Source organism: Pelodiscus sinensis, chromosome 2, assembly GCF_052426305.1.
Source record: "Pelodiscus sinensis isolate ZL-2025 chromosome 2, ASM5242630v1, whole genome shotgun sequence".
In the NCBI taxonomy this organism is placed as follows: Eukaryota; Metazoa; Chordata; order Testudines; family Trionychidae; genus Pelodiscus; species Pelodiscus sinensis.
Genome location: NC_143053.1, coordinates 223719249 through 223737284, shown reverse-complemented (window position 1 = coordinate 223737284; position 18036 = coordinate 223719249). Strand labels below are relative to the sequence as shown.

General features: G+C 42.3%; 1 protein-coding gene across 2 annotated transcripts in view; it reads right to left on the bottom strand.

Annotated features, from left to right (window-relative positions):
- Window positions 1-18036, bottom strand: part of PLXDC2 (plexin domain containing 2) — a 409726-nt gene that overhangs the window by 178203 nt on the left and 213487 nt on the right. For both annotated transcript variants that reach the window (XM_075922487.2, XM_075922486.2), the window contains exons 3-4: window positions 15910-16056; window positions 3799-3868 (exon numbers count right to left, since the gene is read on the bottom strand). In XM_075922487.2, coding sequence (XP_075778602.1) covers window positions 3799-3868; window positions 15910-16056 — 217 coding nt within the window. The remainder of the gene's footprint in view (window positions 1-3798; window positions 3869-15909; window positions 16057-18036) is intronic.

The following is an 18036-nucleotide window of genomic DNA, read 5'->3' as shown; positions in this document are numbered from 1 at the left end:
CTACTCTATACAAACCCAATTCAGACTTGTCAACCCTACTTTCTATTCTGTCAGCCTCTTCTCACTTTCAGCATCCCTATCCCCTGAGCTCCATAGACTACAACTGGTCAAAACACCCTAATTACAAAGCCTCCTATGTGTCCACCTTCCCATTCCCCATTTCTTGTCTCCTACCATCAGAGCTTTAGTTTCCTTCAGTCTTCTCAAACTTTCCTGGTGTTTCTCACATACTGAAAATCATTAATTGTGCAGCAGGTTCCTCAGGCAGCTCTTTTAAAACTCTTGAATACAAATTACCCAAACCTATTGATTAAAAAATATCTAACTATAATAGTTGCTGTTTTACGTCCTGCTGAGATAACAGACAAATGCAAAGAGAGTTATCATATGATAGGACTATATGTTTTTCTCCAAATATGAACTACAAATTTTTACTGAACTTCCCCCTTTTCTACATTATTGTTGATAATTTTACCATTTCTATCTTGTAATGGAATGATACCATTGCTAGGATTCTTTTTGTTCCTACCATACTTATATAGCTTTAACTCTGCTGGCAATAGATTTTTCTTTCTGTCCATTTTCTTGCTTTATCAATTTTCTAAAATTTGTACAAAACACTATAGAAAGAGTAGAATTTTCTGAATAAATAAGTACCTAAGCAGGTGTCATGTAGTAGATGACTTGCCTAATTGACTTGGGGTTTTCACCATTCATCAATTTCCAGGATAAAGTCTTTGTAAAACACACAATTTACTTCATGCCTTACATGCAATTTTTCAATTTGCGAGTGCCAAAACCCCATCATTCTCGAGTAACCCTTCCACATATAATTAAAGGGCATGCTCGATAGAAGAAATATGCCGGTATCAATATTCAGATTCATTTTTGCAAGACCACAATGAAGAACATGCTCAAACTTCTTGCTACTAAACATGTACACCCGGTTGAGAACCACTGTCTTAGATGAATGGGCATAAATGAAAGATAAAAAAAGGAATGCGCCTATTGTAATTTTTAATAAATGCTCATATATATTTACTGTATTAAAAATGTGTGTGTGTGTGTGTGTGTGTGTGTATATATATATATATATATAAAATCTGTGGTCCATTTGGTTAAGTATCCTGTCTCTGACAGTGGCCAATACAGAAGCTTGAGAGGAAAGTGCAATGAACAGCACTCTGGAGAGAAGAGACTTCTTGTTCCTCATGGAAATCTCCTCAACCCTAATAATTAGAGAGGGTCTATGTTAAAATAGCTATGTTAAAACTGGAAACAAGTCACCTTTCCATGATTTCAGAGGGTCCTTAAGATACACATTGACTTTAGCAAAGTCCTTCACTTTTAGAGAGGTATCTTTTTGCACCATAGAAAGACTAGAGACTAACATCACTTTATGACCCTACGGCTTTGTCTTTGCTGGGAAGTTCTGTCAAGGAAAAGTGCTTTTTGCCAACTAAACTATGGAAGAGTTTATACTGCAAAATAACTTTTGTTGTGAAAAGCAGCCAAAAATCTTCCACGAAGGAATTTTCTTTTCCCCTTCCTGTGTTCTCAACAAGACACCTATGGGGGGTTTTGCCGCTCATTCTGGCCTCCAGAAAGTGGCCCATTATTTTAAAGCAGCTGCTCTGGTCAGCAGTTTGAACATTACTGGCCTGCAACCAGACAACCAGCTACTTGCTTTGTCCATGGCAAGCCCCATGAAATTTAAGTCCCATTTCCTGCTGGCTAGCTTTTCTGTGTGTGTTCATTGAGGAGGGGGGTGACTGGTTTCATCCATATGGGTGCTGAGGTATTTGATGCCATACATGAGATACAACACACAAAGCTGATCTTTCAAATTGTTATGGCCTGAGCACCTGTGTTCCCCCATTGGCTGGCTCAGTATGTAGTGGCCTTATGGCATCTTCCCAGGTGCCCGTTTCTGGCCATTGCACCAAATGCTCCTTGCTTGGACCACTGCAGGGCTGTTGGATCAGATCAGTGTTTGGGAAAAGGAATCTTTTCAATCCCAGCTGCAACTGGGACACATACAAACACATTTATCTATCCTTGTGTGAACAGAAGTATAAGCGGTGCATACTGCAGTGCAGAGCAAAGCAGCAAACTGATGCTTTAGTGCTTTGCTGAACAATATTGTCCTGGTAAAATATGTGTGGTGACATTGTACATAAAGTTATAAAATTGCACTGTATAAGATATGCTCTAGGGAAACAAGAGACAAAAAGCTTGCCAACACCTACCCAGGTGTCAATAAAATCAAACTGACTATCACTTGATTAAACAGTCATTTTTGGCAAGAAGAAGGGTGTGAGTGAGAAATTTATATAACGGCAAATAAAAGCTGTCGGTTCCCATCCCCAAGACTTATTGTCTTCTGAATCCCAGGTGGAGACAATTTTCAAATGGAAAAGACGACTTTAAAAATGGGAAGAGACCCTCTCTTCCCCCCCCCCCCACACAATCTCTTCCTTCATCTCTTAAATGATGTCTATGCCATGATTAAAGGAAAAAGAAGCATCATGGGACTGGGAAAGGATCCTGAAAGACTGCTAGAACATGTGGTAAGTGAGACCTTTTTGCTTTAAATTCACATAGCTTGTTAAGATATTAATTTGTTTTAGCTTTTATATAATTGTAACCAATTCAGACCTTTATGCCTCATTACTTGCAATCACTTAAGATCTATTAATTAACAGAATGGCTTTATTGTTTTATCTAAACCAGTGTTTAGACACTTGGACTGAAGTACTTGGGAACCTCCATTTGAGATAACAGGGTCCAGGTATATTATTTTCTTTTATTGAAATGACTGACTTTCTATGAACTTGTGTTGTCAAGAAGGAAAGGGCTGGGCAACCCAGGGAACACATTTCTGGAGGAAAATCTGAGACTAAGTTTGCTGGTGTCACCCTGTAAATATGATTCAGGAGTGACTGGCCAGAGCACACTCATCATTCAGCTGAGAGTGATTTTGCATGGTAGAGTCTGTGTGTAACCAGAGCAAGGAGTGGATGTTCTCACAGAAAAGTACCGTAAAAAGCACCTCCAGGATGGAGAAATGAGGGGACATAGCTGTTCAACAGTCCAGATTATATCCCGGGGAATGTCACAACTGCCCACCACCAACCTTGTCAGACAGCAAGCATAGTTCCCCACTGAGCTGTGATGCTTATTCATCCCACTAGTAGAACTTTGTAGCACAATTTCCTCTAACTGCAGCGAGCCCTCTAGTTCAGAAATTTTAAATCTGTTAACAGAAATGGGCTCATGCTATGATGTTCACATCCAAATCTAAGTTTTCCCAAAGTTTTGAATCAGGTCCATTTTACAGTTAAACCCAAGCTACAAAGTTTGGAGCTACATAAAATCTTTCCCAGAACTGAGGCATGTGTTTCAGAAAGGAAATATAGTTTAGTGCCTTCTCTGCTTTTTATAGGGGTCAGGTGAAAAAATTCTAGAATTAAAACAGAATCATTTAATTTCTCCTCTGCTTAAAGTTTTCCCTCCTCTCTGTCTTCTAATCAATTCCAAGAGACTGGAGAAATACCTAGAGACAAAAATATTCACACACTTTGTTATTCTGCTAAAACACTTTTAGATCAGTTTCACTTGAGAAGCTAAAGGTTTTTCAACATGACAATTATTTTGTTTTGTGCTTTCCATGGAAAGGGACATTTCCCAAATAAATACTACATTTTATTCCTTGACATCTGGAGAAAAGGTATTTTTAAACAGCTGCAAGAAACTCTTGTCAGATTCCTTCAAATGAATGGGTAGAGAGCCACTTACCCCCAGTTGCCACAGTAATTTCACGTAGGAAATGGCCATAAAATGGAAAATCGAAGGACAGATTCACTCTCTGCAAGAAACAACACCAGAAAAGAAAAATCAATAATTTGAAGAATAGGAAGAAAAAATGAAGAGCCCTCCACTTCAAAATGTGATTCGCCCATTAACTCCTGCCACTGTTAAAACAGGATTGCCATCCCTCACTTGAAATCCCCACAGGTTAAATTATTGGGGTGTATGCATGAGCTAAAGGCCTGAAAGCACATTGAAATATAGGATCTACCCTATTGAAAGGGGTTTTTTTAAACACAGACCTCCCCCATGCTGAAAATTGATGTTTCCATTCAGTGATGGGCAATCATCATAATTCTAAAGGGTTTTCACTAATTTCAAAACTATAATAGTATTGAAATATAACAACATATGCTAGTATTTGTTTGCTCCATCAATTGCAGGCAATGATCAATATTTAAAAATCTTTCAAATGTATTTTTCTAAACTTACTTCTGTCTTGTTTTTAATTTGTATACACCTTTGCATTGAATTTAGCTCCTTCACAAAAAGGATTGGTTTCTACATCCATCAGAGATTTTTAATGACTTACTTGACATGAAATTAATCACTGAAGATTTACAGTAACTTGAAATTAGATTTTCTTTCCTCTTAAATGGAAACCAGGATTTTGAAGGGATTTGTCACTAATTTTTATTTACAACTGGAACAGCAGAATGCAGTTTTCATTGTGCTAATTGGACTATGTAGACTTTCTCTCTCTGTCTGGCCAGGTCTATATTATGCTAGAAATTTGACTTAAGATACACAACTTCAGCTATGAGAATTTTGTACCTTAAACCAAATTTTTGAGGTGGTCTCCTTTGAAAGATTGATGGGAGAAACTATTCCACCGACTTCCTTTACTCCTCACAACCCTGTGGAGTACGGGTGTTGATGGGGGTGCCTTATTAGACCCACTAAATTGTATTCTGGAAGATCGACCGCTGGAGTGTCGATCTCAACATAGGTAAAGATAAGGCCTCTTTGTCAAAATTAACACATCAAGACAAGATGGTACATCTAATGAGAGTATGTGAATTAATTTAAAGAGTTTTTCCTGTTCATTGTTTAAAAATAACACTGATGGACTCAGGTAAAACATCAGAACCCTCCTGGTACTGGGCAACAAAATATGGGAGCAAAGAAACAGCAGATTTTACTGTTTAAATAGACACTGTCCTTTCTGAGTACCAGCATAGACGTATTTATTTCTTCTTTCTCTTCTTTAGTTTATAATTATACTTTTTTCTTCCTCTCATAAGCCCATTTACCTTTCTTATTGCATATCTATATAATCAACATTCTGGTTGTAACCTTCACTGCTCTAGGCCTTGCCCCCAGACATTTCTTTCTTCCAGGACCAGAAAACAGAGGTGTTTTTTTTTTCTCTTTTCTTAATATTAGCCATTGCTATTTCCACATATATCTTCCCTTATTCCTGTTCAGGATTGCTTCTACAATCTAGAACCACTATAAAAAACATATGTGCCCCTTTAGCAGTAGAACAGCACTCTGAAGTTACTACAGGTTGAACTTCTGTAATCCGGGACCCCCTGGTTTGGCAACATCTGTTGCCCAGCAGGATTCCAAGTCTTCCAGGATCGGAGAGTACTGGTGGAGGGCTGGCAGCTAGGCTCCCTGCTGCTGGGCTGCCTGATGCACCATAACTAGACAGCCAGGCACAACCCAAGGGGGCTGCCTGGCGGGGCTAGGAGTTGAGAGCATCATAGCAGGACTGTTCTGCAGGGCCAGGAGCTCAGCACTCCGCAGTAGGGCTGCCCCATGGGGCCAGGAGCTCAGAACACCACAGCAAGGATAGCCCAGCAGGAAGGAGAAGAAGGTAGGAGGTGGGGGACCAGCAGGGCAGCAGCAAGGGGGAGCTGGGCAGGCAGCTAGTTCAGGGCTCGGGGGAGCCAGTAGCAGGGGAGCCAGATATGACCGCCCCTGGTCCAGCAAGGTCCTGAGGATGTTGCTCCAGGGAGTTCCAACCTGTACAATAAGGCTGTGTACTGACTTAAAGCTATACTATTATAGGTCCCATTTTGTGCCCATTCAACAAATATTGAGCTCTCATTAATTTCATTGGTACGGTTGTACCCTAGATCCTGGAACTCTAACACCTGTTTAATATAAATATAGGAAAAAGGCTCTTTACATGCACAAGCGATAAAATTTGTGTGCACAAAAGAGAACTGTGTATTCACTAAATAACTGGTAACTTCCTGATTCAGCAAAGCTATTATTAGATGGCTTACCAACCAATCTGTGCATCCAAATCACAACTGGAATTCCATTTTTTGCCAAAATATTAATGAAAAATAAAAAGAATAAATAAATTATGAGAAGGTGTTGTAGATAAGAAAATAGAATTTTTTTTATTGTCAAAGGTAGGGTAGAAACAAAAGAAAACTGTATTAATGGACTCTTTCATGATTCCAATGACAATTGCTGAATAACGTCACTAAGCAACGATATTGCAGCACGCAGAACTAATACATCTCATGGCTAAACACCCATGCTCCTTTTCCCTAGAAAAAAAGAAGAAAGAAATGGTATATGGCAACTCAAAAGCTTTATCTACCTTTCAGCATTGCAGAACACATTTATTTACCTGTAGATTAAACAGATATTAGTATGTCTTAATTTTGAGGTCAGAATAGAAGAAAGGTGATACCATCGTTCTAAGTGTTCCCAGAAGGAATCATACAGAAAATACTTGAGGACAAATTGCCATGTCAGAAATACTGTGTTTTGATGTGTTAGTTTCAGAGATATTGTTGCATTGTATACGTAGTTTGTGGTGGGCAACGTAGTTCACACAAGGAACTAGAAGGTTAACACAGCCCTCAGAGAGGCTGCTCAGAATCTCAACCCCAATGGGAAGAAGACTTACTGAGATAGGCAATAGGAAAGAGGCTTGTTGAAGCGGCCAATCAGAGCCAAGGAGGGCCATATAAGAAGGGCTGCTCATCAGAGCAGAAGTAGGGTTGCTAGGTGTCCAGTTTTGAACCAGACAGTCTAGTATTTGAGCTTTCTGTTCAGGAAACAAATTGAGAAAATATAAATGAGACAATATAAATGTCCAGTATTGTCTAAATAAGATGTAATGTAGATTGTGATGTAATGTCAAGTGTGTCTTGTATTTTTGTTGTAACTATCTGGCAACCCTAAGCAGAAGGAGTTAGACTCTCTGGAGTCTAAGGGAGAAGGACTTTCTGCTAGAAGTACCTCAGGGTATGTCTACACTACCCCGCTAGTTCGAACTAGCGGGGTAATGTATGCATACCGAACTTGCTAATGAAGCCCGGGATTTGAATTTCCTGGGCTTCATTAGCATAAAGCTGGCGCCGCCATTTTTAAAAGCCGGCTAGTGCGAACCCCGTGCCGCGCGGCTACACGCGGCACGGGCTAGATAGTTCGAACTTCGATAGTTCGAACTACGTGGAACGAGGAGTACAGATAGTTCGGAATGGCTTGCTAGTTCGAACTATCTAGCCCGTGCCGCGTGTAGCCACACGGCACGGGGTTCGCACTAGCTGGCTTTTAAAAATGGCGGCGCCGGCTTTATGCTAATGAAGCCCGGGAAATTCAAATCCCGGGCTTCATTAGCAAGTTCGGTATGCATACGTTACCCCGCTAGTTCGAACTAGTGGGGTAGTGTAGACATACCCTCACATAGAGCATTGTTGGGGAGGGTCAGGGGAATAAGAGGGAGCCCTGAATCCCTGACATGGGAGCAAAAAAAGTGCTAGAGCCATGGGAAAATGTCTCAGGGAAATTGATGGTGGGGGTTGCAGGAGAAGCAGTGCATAGCCACTGCTTCGGGGTCCATTGGTAGGGACCCAGAGTAGTGGGTGGATCTAGGTCTCCCCTCCCTTTTGCCACCACTTGCCACTGGGGGGAATGGATACAGCATGGACTGCAGGTTGCCACCGAGGCAAGTAGCCAGATTTACCACAGAGGTAATTGGCTGGATTGAGGATTAACAGTCCCTCGGAAGTGGGGCAATAAAGGAGAGGGGTATATCCAGAAAGCCATGCCCAGAACAGGACACCAAAGTCTGGGGAGAGGTGCTGGTTCAAAAAGTAAAGACAGCAGTGACAGTAGGTATGATATCACTAGCTGTAGAAGGACTGCAGAGGTCAAGAGCTAATTCCCAGAACAGCCAGCAGGAGGCACCAGGGTGGTGAGTCCTGCCTTGTTAAATGGTTCTTACAGAAAATATATACCAGCATGGCCATGAGGTAGGCATTATTAATGTCCTGTATACGAATAGATGGATCTGTCCTAATAGTTGCACAACTTTAAAATGACACTATAAAATTACAGGTGTGTATTTCATTTTCCTTTTTTATCTCCATGAAGAAAGTACATTTTCTTACTTTGGAATTTTCTAATTTTTTCTAAATTTTCATAATTTCTAATTCTTATTTTCCAGTTTCTAATTACCTATTTTTTACAACAAATGTTGTAATAAAAAAAAATAAATACAAACACAAATTAACTTCCCTAATAATAAACCACTATTTAGGGCATCAGAAGGTAAACAAATCCAAACATCACCCAGAATAAAAACATCAGTGTCAGATTATAATTTATAATAAAGCAATTTTAAAAATTATAACTACAATAATAGTGGAGGTTCTTATCCAAGAAATGAAAATATTTAGACTGTTAGATCATTGAAACATTGAGGCAGAAGGTCAAATGAGAGATCTTATTGCAAATTAAGGGAAAACTAAGTGTCCAATGAATCTTTCCAAATAAGAGCTTTCCAAAATTACCTTTTTAATTCATCATGACCGCAAGCTACAAATACTTTACAAGTTAATACAATAATGTTCAAGCTTTCTTACATCGTTTCAGAATCGTCAAGCTACAAAATACAGTAACATTGAGCTTTGAAGCAAATCTCAACCTTTGTTTTCCTGTACTAAAAATGATGCTTAAGAAGTCATCAGTATCTAAATCACTAAGTGTCAGCAAGATGTGTGAATTGACCTTTCTCTGAGTAATGAAGGAATTTCATCTCTGCAGGAGATGAGAGATGTTCCTGCCCAGCTCCACCGCCCATTTGGCTTTTTTATTACTATGGATTCATATTTTTTTGAAAGTCATCCCGGTGATCATTTGTAAGGAAGTATAAAACTGTGAACTGGTGTCAATTACAACTATAGCCCACATTCCATTTCTGTAGGTTGCAAGATTAGAATCTTGATTTAACTACAATTAGTCTTTTAGAATTACTTTTTTTTCCCCACTCTTTGAACTAAAAGTCTTGGTCTCTGGGCTAGAAAGAAGATGAGTGAATTATGAAAGCAATAATAAAAGCATAAGTCATTAAAATGCTTTGAGCGTACAGAATCGTTTAAAAATGTTCTAGTAAAACATCTATGTAAAAGCTGGTTTGTAGAATGTTTCCAATTCCAAATGATCATTCCAGGACTAGCTGACTCATTCAGCATAAGTTGGTGATGCTTGATCAGACATGCAAAACACAAATCAATTATAAAGAGAAATAAAATTCTCTGAGATGAATTTAAAGTGGATTAATTAAACCATATTACATCCTGGTGTGAATGCTGTTAATCAGAATTTAGTTTAATTTACTTTGGTTTAAAATGGTACAACCAATCCACATCAAATTCACACCTTTAGTTAACTTTTAGATTGATTTTCCTGCATGTCATTATGTAGACAAGCTCCTAAGGGCATGAAGAATCCATACCCCTGAGAGACACGTAGGTTTTACCTCCCTAACCGGGACTATCTTGTCCAGCAGCATCCATGGTCCAGCAGGAACATGGATGTTCCTGGACCAGAGAACTCAGGGGCAGGGACTTCAGTGGCGGGCCAGGAGCCTTGGGGCAGGGAGCTCTGATGGCACAGCCAGGAGCTCCTCAGCAGGGGGCTCAGGCTATGCAAAAAGACCCGCTGTGGTCTGGGAGTCCCGCACCATGGGGCTCAGGCAGTGTGGAGAATCCTGCAGCAGGGAGCTCAGGCAGCACAGCCAGGAGCCCCACAACAAGGTACTCAGATGGTGTGGGGAGACCTGCAGCAATGGAGTCTGGCAGCACACCCGGGAGTCCAGGGGCAGTGGGATCTGGCTGCCCAACTGGGAACCCAGGGTTTAAGGGTCTGGCCAGCACCATCAGCACAGCTGGCTAAAGACAGGGTGGGCAGCTGAGGCCGGAAGTGAAGCCAGTGGGTTGCTGGGAGGCCAGTGGCAGGGGACATCCCCTGGTCTGGAAAATTCCCTGGTTTGGGACCAGTCAGATTCCAAGGGTGCCAAACCACAGAAGACAAACCAGTAGCTATAATGACTTAAACCATGGAGCAGACAGCACTAGGTTGACTGAAGAATTTTTCTATCGACCTAGCTACTACCACTGGGGGAGATGAATTACCTACACCAATCCCAAAGCTCCTCCCTTCTGTGTATGTAGTGTCTATGCAGAATTGTGCAGCTGTAGCAGTTTAAGGATAGCCATACACTTAGACTTAGGGGCTATGTCTAGACTACACGAGGCATGCCGGAGTGGTTGACAAAGGATTCCTTTGTTGACCGCGCCGAGTCTAGACTGCTGCGCTGTGCCGGATCAGCTGATCGTTGGCACAGCGCGGTGGCCATTTTTATTTTAATGAAGAGGGGGTTATTTAAATCCCCACTTCTTTGACTATGCCGAATAAACTATTTTACATGACTCCATCGATGGAGCCATGTAGTCTAGACGTAGCCAGGGAGAACCTATTTCCCTATGCTGAATATGTGACATATGGTAAAAGTACTTATATTCAAGTAAGGTCAATAGCAATCAATCATAACTATGCAAATTAATATCAAATCGATTGAACCCCCATTAAAAAGAAATGCTGACTAGCTGGAGTCTTTTTATTTACCTTCTTATCTTTAAAGGTCTGCATGGGGGGAGATCACACACACTCTCCTGTCTGGGGAGCTACCGCAGAGCCTGCAGGTTCTGGGCACAAACAGATTGAAAGGAAATAGCTTCCTCCCTGCCACTCGAGGGCTTAGCTAAGGGACAGAAAAACTTCCTGGTGCCAGTGCTGTGCACGGCTTTGGAGCATACAGCATCCTGAGCCATTGGATCTTGAGTTTTCCATGGCTGCCAGCCCAGCCAGAGACAGGGTGAGGAGGAAGGAGCCTGCCAGCCAGGCTGTGGGTGATTATTATATGCCCATCACAAAAGCCAGGCTAAAGTAAAGTAGTGTCAGTCCCTTGTAAACCTCTGGCTTCACTTTGCGCTTGGACTGAAATTTCTATGCTTATCCACAATGGTCCAAGCTGAAACAAGTGTGCTTACAAGTTGACATGTACGCACAGTCTTTTCCCCAGCACAGATGAAGAGAGTGCTCAGGAGAAGTCATCTTTGGCAGAGTAGCAAAACCATGAAAGATGCTTGTTTCTGGCTGTTCCCCCTTCCCCAGCTCACTGAGATTGTGTGCCAAAGTCACAGATACGATAACTCATACAGAGCTTTATTAAATTCATCCCAAATATAAGGAACAGTCTGAACCCCTTATTTCCACTATCTTCAACTATTTGAAATTTTAGCTATTTTTTCCCCATCTTTTGGCTAGGCAAGAGATTGCCTGAGTACTGTCCTCTGACAAACTAACCATTTTATGCTGAAGAACAGTTTAAAAATGTCAGGGCAACCCAGCGTCTACCCCTCTCCTTCCCTAAGACCCCACTGCTTGCCCAAGGCCCTGCCCACTCCACAACCCCCTCTTTCTGTCATTTGCTCTCCCCATCCTCCCACACTTTCACTGGGATGGGACAGGGGCTGTGGGCTCTGGGCCAGGACTGAAGGATTTGTGAGCAGGAAGGGGTGAGAGGTACGAGCTCTGGGAGGGAATTTGGGTGCAGGAGGGGACTCCGGGCTGGGACAGAGTACTGGGATGTAGGAGGGGTGCTGTCTGTGGGAAGTGGCTCTAGGTTGGGCAGAGTATTGAGGTGCAAGAGGGGGTGGAGAAAGGGATGTTGGCTTTGGGATGGGGCTCCGGACTGTTGGGGTCAGGTGGGGTGCAGGATACTGAAGTAAGCTCCCAGGCCAAGGAGAAAACCGCTGAATGCCTGTGGGAAATAGGCTTTGGATTTTCCCGCTCAGGGCCCCTCGGCATGCGAGACCACTGCCTCTCTTGCTGGAAGCCCAAGGGAAAAGCCTGTGTGTGTGGGCGGGCATGCCACAGGACTTGGTGGAGTTTGCATGACCATAAGCCCTGCAATGGGATGGTCTGGGCTGCTGCCTAATTCCATCTGTGCTCCTAGCTGAGGCAGCATCTTCTCCTCAATGCTCACAGGCACCAGCCCCAATTCCCCTGGGCAGCTGATTAGCTGAGGCTACTGAGGCTGTGGGGGCCATACTCAGAGAAATACCTTCTTGCTGGCTGGATCCACCACTTGCCACAGCAGCTGGACCAACTCTCTGTCATCATATTCCAATTTAGCCTCCTCCCCCGGCTCGAGCACTAGTATCTTAGTTTAGTTGGGATTGGTCCTGCCTTGGGCAGGGGGCTGGACTCGATGACCTCCAGAGGTCTCTTCCAACCCTCTGATTCTATGTTTCCTGAACTAGATTTTCAGGGTAGTCAGGAAGGGAGAAGGCAGCGGCCAGAGGTGGTAGCAGCAGCAAGAGATGAATTGATGGTGAGAGCAGCAAAGAGTGTGAGGAAGCAACAGAAAAAGGGTGAAAGGGCAGGGGGTGGAGGCAGCAGCAGCAGGAAGGATGAAAATTAGAGGGGTCCGAAGAGAAGAGGGGAGGAGAGGAATAGCAAAAACTGAGGGATAAGTGGGTGGGAAGCAGCAGGAGACAGAGGAGCCAAGAGCATGGGGATGTGCCAGCAGTAACTCAAAAGGTTGTGGGGCAGGAGGAGATGGCACTTCCAGCAGATAACAAAGTTGTCTGTGAGATCAGCATCTCTTCTAGTGCCCAAAGGAGCTCACCTGAGATCTAGCTGTCCAGCCCCTCACTCGCTCTGCATGGTCATTGTAATGGCCCTTCTATCTGCCAAAGAAATGTGAATGGCTCTGACCCTGCTTTGTGATCACGAGAGTCCCAGTGTGATTCTCTCCTGGGGCTCCATGAAAGGAGAAGAGAGGGATGCCTTGTTTGTCATGCTGGGGGAGGGTCAGAGAACAGCATGCTTGCTGCTTACCACCGCACTGCAGGAAAAGGAAACTCCAGCATGCGTACTACATTGTAAAGAAGCTCAAATCAGTTCCACAGGGAAACTGGCTCTGCTGAAGCTTTGAACAGGAGAGGAAGGGAGAGGATGGATGAAAAGTAGGGTCAGGAAAGGGAAGATGGATTGTGGGACGTGAGAGATGGGGAGCCAGGTTCCAGATGACGAAGAGCAAGTGAGGTGAATGCTGGGAGTGGAGGGAAAGCAGGGATCATGTGGAACAGACAGATAGGAATGGGGCTGAGAGCAGAAGGGAGGCAAATGTGGGGTTTCCCAATACAGCTTATTTTGTTGAGATATGCTGATAAAATCATTGATCTCACAGACAGCTCCCCATGGTACAAACACACGCACACTGCTGTCCATGTAACCACCAGCCCAGTCCCATGCTCTCCTTACTGAACACCCCAGGAAGTGATTTTCTTCAGGAAAGCAAAGGCCCCCTGTCTGAGATTAGCACTGCCTCTTCCCTGCTAGTCCCTTCCCCCTTCTCCTTATTCAGCGTTCGTGTTACCTGAAAGGCCTCACTCATCTTCCCAAATTAGCAGGCTGAATTGTGTTGTTATCCCAGTTATGACAATGAATGACCCAGCATCAAATGCCATTTTGAATCCACAGGGCGCAGGCGACCATTTCATCCCCCTGCTTGGCTGGGAGCACCAGGCTCTGTGCTGGAAACAGGCTCTGCTCCATTCATGGCATTTCAAAGCCCCAGCCAGGAGACAGGAGTCTTTCATTTCATGCTGTGGCTACCAAGTTCCCAAGATGGCTGTTGGTAATCCTTTGAAGCCTCTGTCACGCTTAGGCTGCTCCCTGTTTGAGATGGAGTTGGCATGTGTGCCTTGCATGTGTGTAGCTTAACCTGTCTGGCCTTACTTAATCAAGGATGTTCTCAAACTGGGGCTTCCTTTGTCTGGCAATGTTGATTCTCTTCCCCAACCACTTCCTCCAGCTTGTAGCAATCATTGAATTGTTGGGGATTCCCTCCCTTACTGACAGGGCTGGGAGCTGCAGAGGATTCCCACTTCCACCCACTGCTGCAGCTGGGGAGCCTGCAAGGACTGGGGAGCTGTGGGGAATCTCTTGTGGAGAGGCTGTGGAGAGGAAGCAGGTAATCTGGCTGTGGAGAGGAAGTACCTTTTCAAGCTGGAACTTGTTCTATGCTGCAAACACAGCTGCAGACACAGCTGACGTACAGTTTTCTGTTGACCCCTCTTTAGGATGAGAGGAAGGAACCCAGCAGCAATTCAGAAGAGTGAGCCCAGCCCACGGCCCTCTCAACACCTCCCTGTCTCTAATTTCCTTTAAAATTAAAGACCACAACCTCTACCCCCCACATATCAGCCTGGGGCTATGGCAGCAGTGCAGCCTGTTGTGAAAGCTGAGCAAGTCTTCAGCTGGTTCTTTGTTAAAATGCCCTCTGCTACTTGAGAACAAAACGGGGAGATGGGAGACTGAGCTGAGATCAACCATCAGAATCTCTATGCTCTACTAGTCTATTGCGATCGATTGATTGGAGACAGCTGGTCTAAAATCTACTGGGTTTCTTGCCTTCCTTGATTTTTAAATTCTGAACTAAATCCCTCGAGCTATGTCTACACTACGGAACTATTTTAGGATACGAGAAGTATCCTAAAATAGCTATTCTGCGTCTTTTGAGCAAGCCCATTATTTCGAAATATAATGGGCTCGCTATTCTGACATCCTTGTAAACCTTGTTCCACGAAGGTTAAGGGATGTTTCGGAATAGTGCTCTATTTAGAAATTAGCTCGAAATAAGCTACACAATTTGGGTAGCTCAAATTCCATAGCTTATTTCGAGATAAGGGTGCAGTGTAGACACACCCTCCGTGATTCATTGTCTCCTGCTTTCCTTAGGACTTGTCACCTGGGTGGTTGGTTTTATTGGCCATGAGAAATATTATGACAGAACCCAGTGGAGAAAAGAATTTTAGCTTTGTTTTTGTTCTCCCACCCTCTGAAGGCCCCTCTTTCATGTTTAAGAACCATCAGGCTATCAAGCAAAGCTACTACTTGGAGTTTTTTACATTGTCAAAATCTGATCTCATTGCAACTAACTGAGTGGTAGATGAAGCAAGAACTCTGAGTCACAGAGAATCTTAATTTTCCTTATTTAATTAATGCCAATATTGGCTCTTCTATTCAGGCAGTTTCCAGTGGTTGGTCAGACATGGGAATACAACTTGGAAATCATGCAGCATCCAATTATAATTGTGTGCTAGCTGATTATTTTAGTATTCATGTTACAGGACAGTGTGATGAGAATTATCCAAGGCAGATTTCTAATCTAGACATGGAATTACAACTGCCACTTTAGCTATTATCATTTGACAAATAAGAGTCTAAATAATATTTTGGCAAGAATTTTAAGAGTTCTCAAAAGGAAAATGGGGCTTGGATTTCATACAAATTGGGGTTAAATACAGGAGTTAAGCAACTTAATCTTGAGCCCAATCCTGATATAATTGAAATCAGGGTCAAAATTCGCACTGACTTTAACAGCAGCAGGATTCCTTTGTACATCATAGTGTTTTATTTAACCTTGAACACAAATAAGATGAATTTTCACTTCATCTGGAAAAAGTTCCTTGAGGAAAATATTCCCTGAGGGACACGAGCAGCAGATACACTGAAGCAACATGGATTCGTTTTTATCACAGCATTGTACAGACATCCAGAGCGCTCAGTTATAAATGCAGAGGTCAACCTCCTTTAGTAGAAGTTGTCCTTTATAATTGTGTCAGTCATAGGAGAAAAATAGCAATGCCAGTCAAAAAAAAAAAAAAAAAAAAAAAAAGAGAGAGTATTAATGTATAGCAAATCCCTTACTGCTGCTTGTCGATGGGTATTGGACAAAATCCCATGGATCTTCACTTTGTCTTTTTCCATTTGGTCTATGTTCACCCACAGGTCCCGGCTGGTAGAATCAAACGGGCCGAATGTCCTGGAAGTATAATAATTATGATCCGTATCCTCCTGTGGGAGAGAAACACACAACAAAGCCAAATAGGATTAAAATGGAGGTCTCCCAGACATTTATAAATTTTGTCTTCAAAATACTAAGTTGATTAAAGCAACAGAGCAAACTGTTTCTATGGCAACTAAACTAATAAGGGAAACTGTACAAACTTTACACCTATTATAGAAGATATATTTTAAAAATAAATAAAATAGGAGGCAAGTAATTTGACTTGAATGTTATAATTTTATCTTACAAATGAAATGCTAGTTATCTCCAAAACTCAGATATACAACTGCTGTTAATGTCTTAGGGTATGTCTACACTACGCCCCTACTTCGAACTAGGGGGGGGGGTAATGTAGTCATACGGAGTTGCAAATGAAGCCTGGGATTTGAATTTCCCGGGCTTCATTTGCATAAAGCCGTCCAGTGCCATTTTTAAATGCCGGCTAGGTCGGACTGCGTGCCGCACGGTTACACGTGGCACGAACTACCTAGTTCAGATTAGGCTTCCGAGGCGTACAGCTAGTTCGGATTAGGAAGCCTAATCCGAACTAGCTAGTTTGTGCCGCGTGTAGCCGCGCGGCACTCAGTCCGACCTAGCCAGCATTTAAAAATGGCGCCGGACGGCTTTATGCAAATGAAGCCCGGGAAATTCAAATCCCGGGCTTCATTTGCAACTCTGTATGACTACATTACCCCCCCTAGTTCGAACTAGGGGGGGTAGTGTAGACATACCCTTACTGAAGTCTGTGAGGAAAATGAACACTGACTTCCAAGTGAGTGATGGCCAGTAAATCCCTTCTGCTTTAATGACATCAACAAGTGCTACTTTCAGTTAATGGCTTTACAATGATGGAGTTTTTAATGTATTTTCTTTTTATTGACATGCTTTTTATTAGAATGACAATGATTGATAATACAAATTATTCTTTGGTATGTGTCAAACTGCTCTACTATTTCATCTTAAATTAGCAAGGTTTTTTTTTTTATTGTACGTGTTCCACTTAATGAAAACCAAAGCTAGAATGTCCACCTCTCTGGTACATGTATATTAGCGGTATTAACTAGCTGTACATGGATTTTTTTGGTTTCTTGGAAGTTCTGAAAAAGTTTTTCCAGTTCACCAGAAACAAAGCTTGTGTGTGCATATGTGTGTGTTGAAAAATCTGGAAACAATTGTTTGGGATCAAATTAAACATTTTGTTCAACTAGAATACTAAACTTTTCATTTGGGGTATTTTTAATAAAAGTGAAGGAAATGAGAGGCTACATTCACAAATAAAGAAATACTGTAAACCCCAAACCCAAACCAACCAAAAAACCCCCAAAGAAGAGGAGGAGTTGGCCCTTATAACCTTTAACTTAGTGATTAGGGCACTCAGCTGGTCTGTAGGAGATCCATGTCTGTATCCCTGCTTGGAAACAAGAACTGGAACCCAGATATTCCCTCTACTCAGGTGAATGCCCTAGTCATCAGGCAATGGAATCGTTCTCACTTTTTTTTGGCCAACAACTATTCAAGAGTTTTATTCAAAGTAGAAAATCTTCAAGAAGAGATTGAGAGAGACCTTTTCCTAGAATACCTTGTAACAGCTACTCTGTGAATGGTGACAAACTCCTTTTGTGAATCTAGTCTGAAAATATGAAATGATTCATTTTGATCAAATGAACCATTTTGACATTTCTTTTTTTTCCATTTACTCCAAATTTGCCAAATTTCACAATTTGCCAGATTCAACATCAGTTCAGAATCATGTTTTAATTGGCCTGAAACTGCATCTTTTGGGGAAAAAAAAGATGTGTCTGAAAAATTTCACCCAGGTCTAGCCTCAACCCCTATAAAGTCCTAACCATTTAGGGCAATAATTTACATTCATATATTTTTTAACTAAAACGACCAGTTTTGTAGTTTCTAAACTGACAGTACTTAATGTTCAGTTAAATATCCACAAAAGCAAGTCAAAAGTAAAATATGTGGTGACTGGATTTACT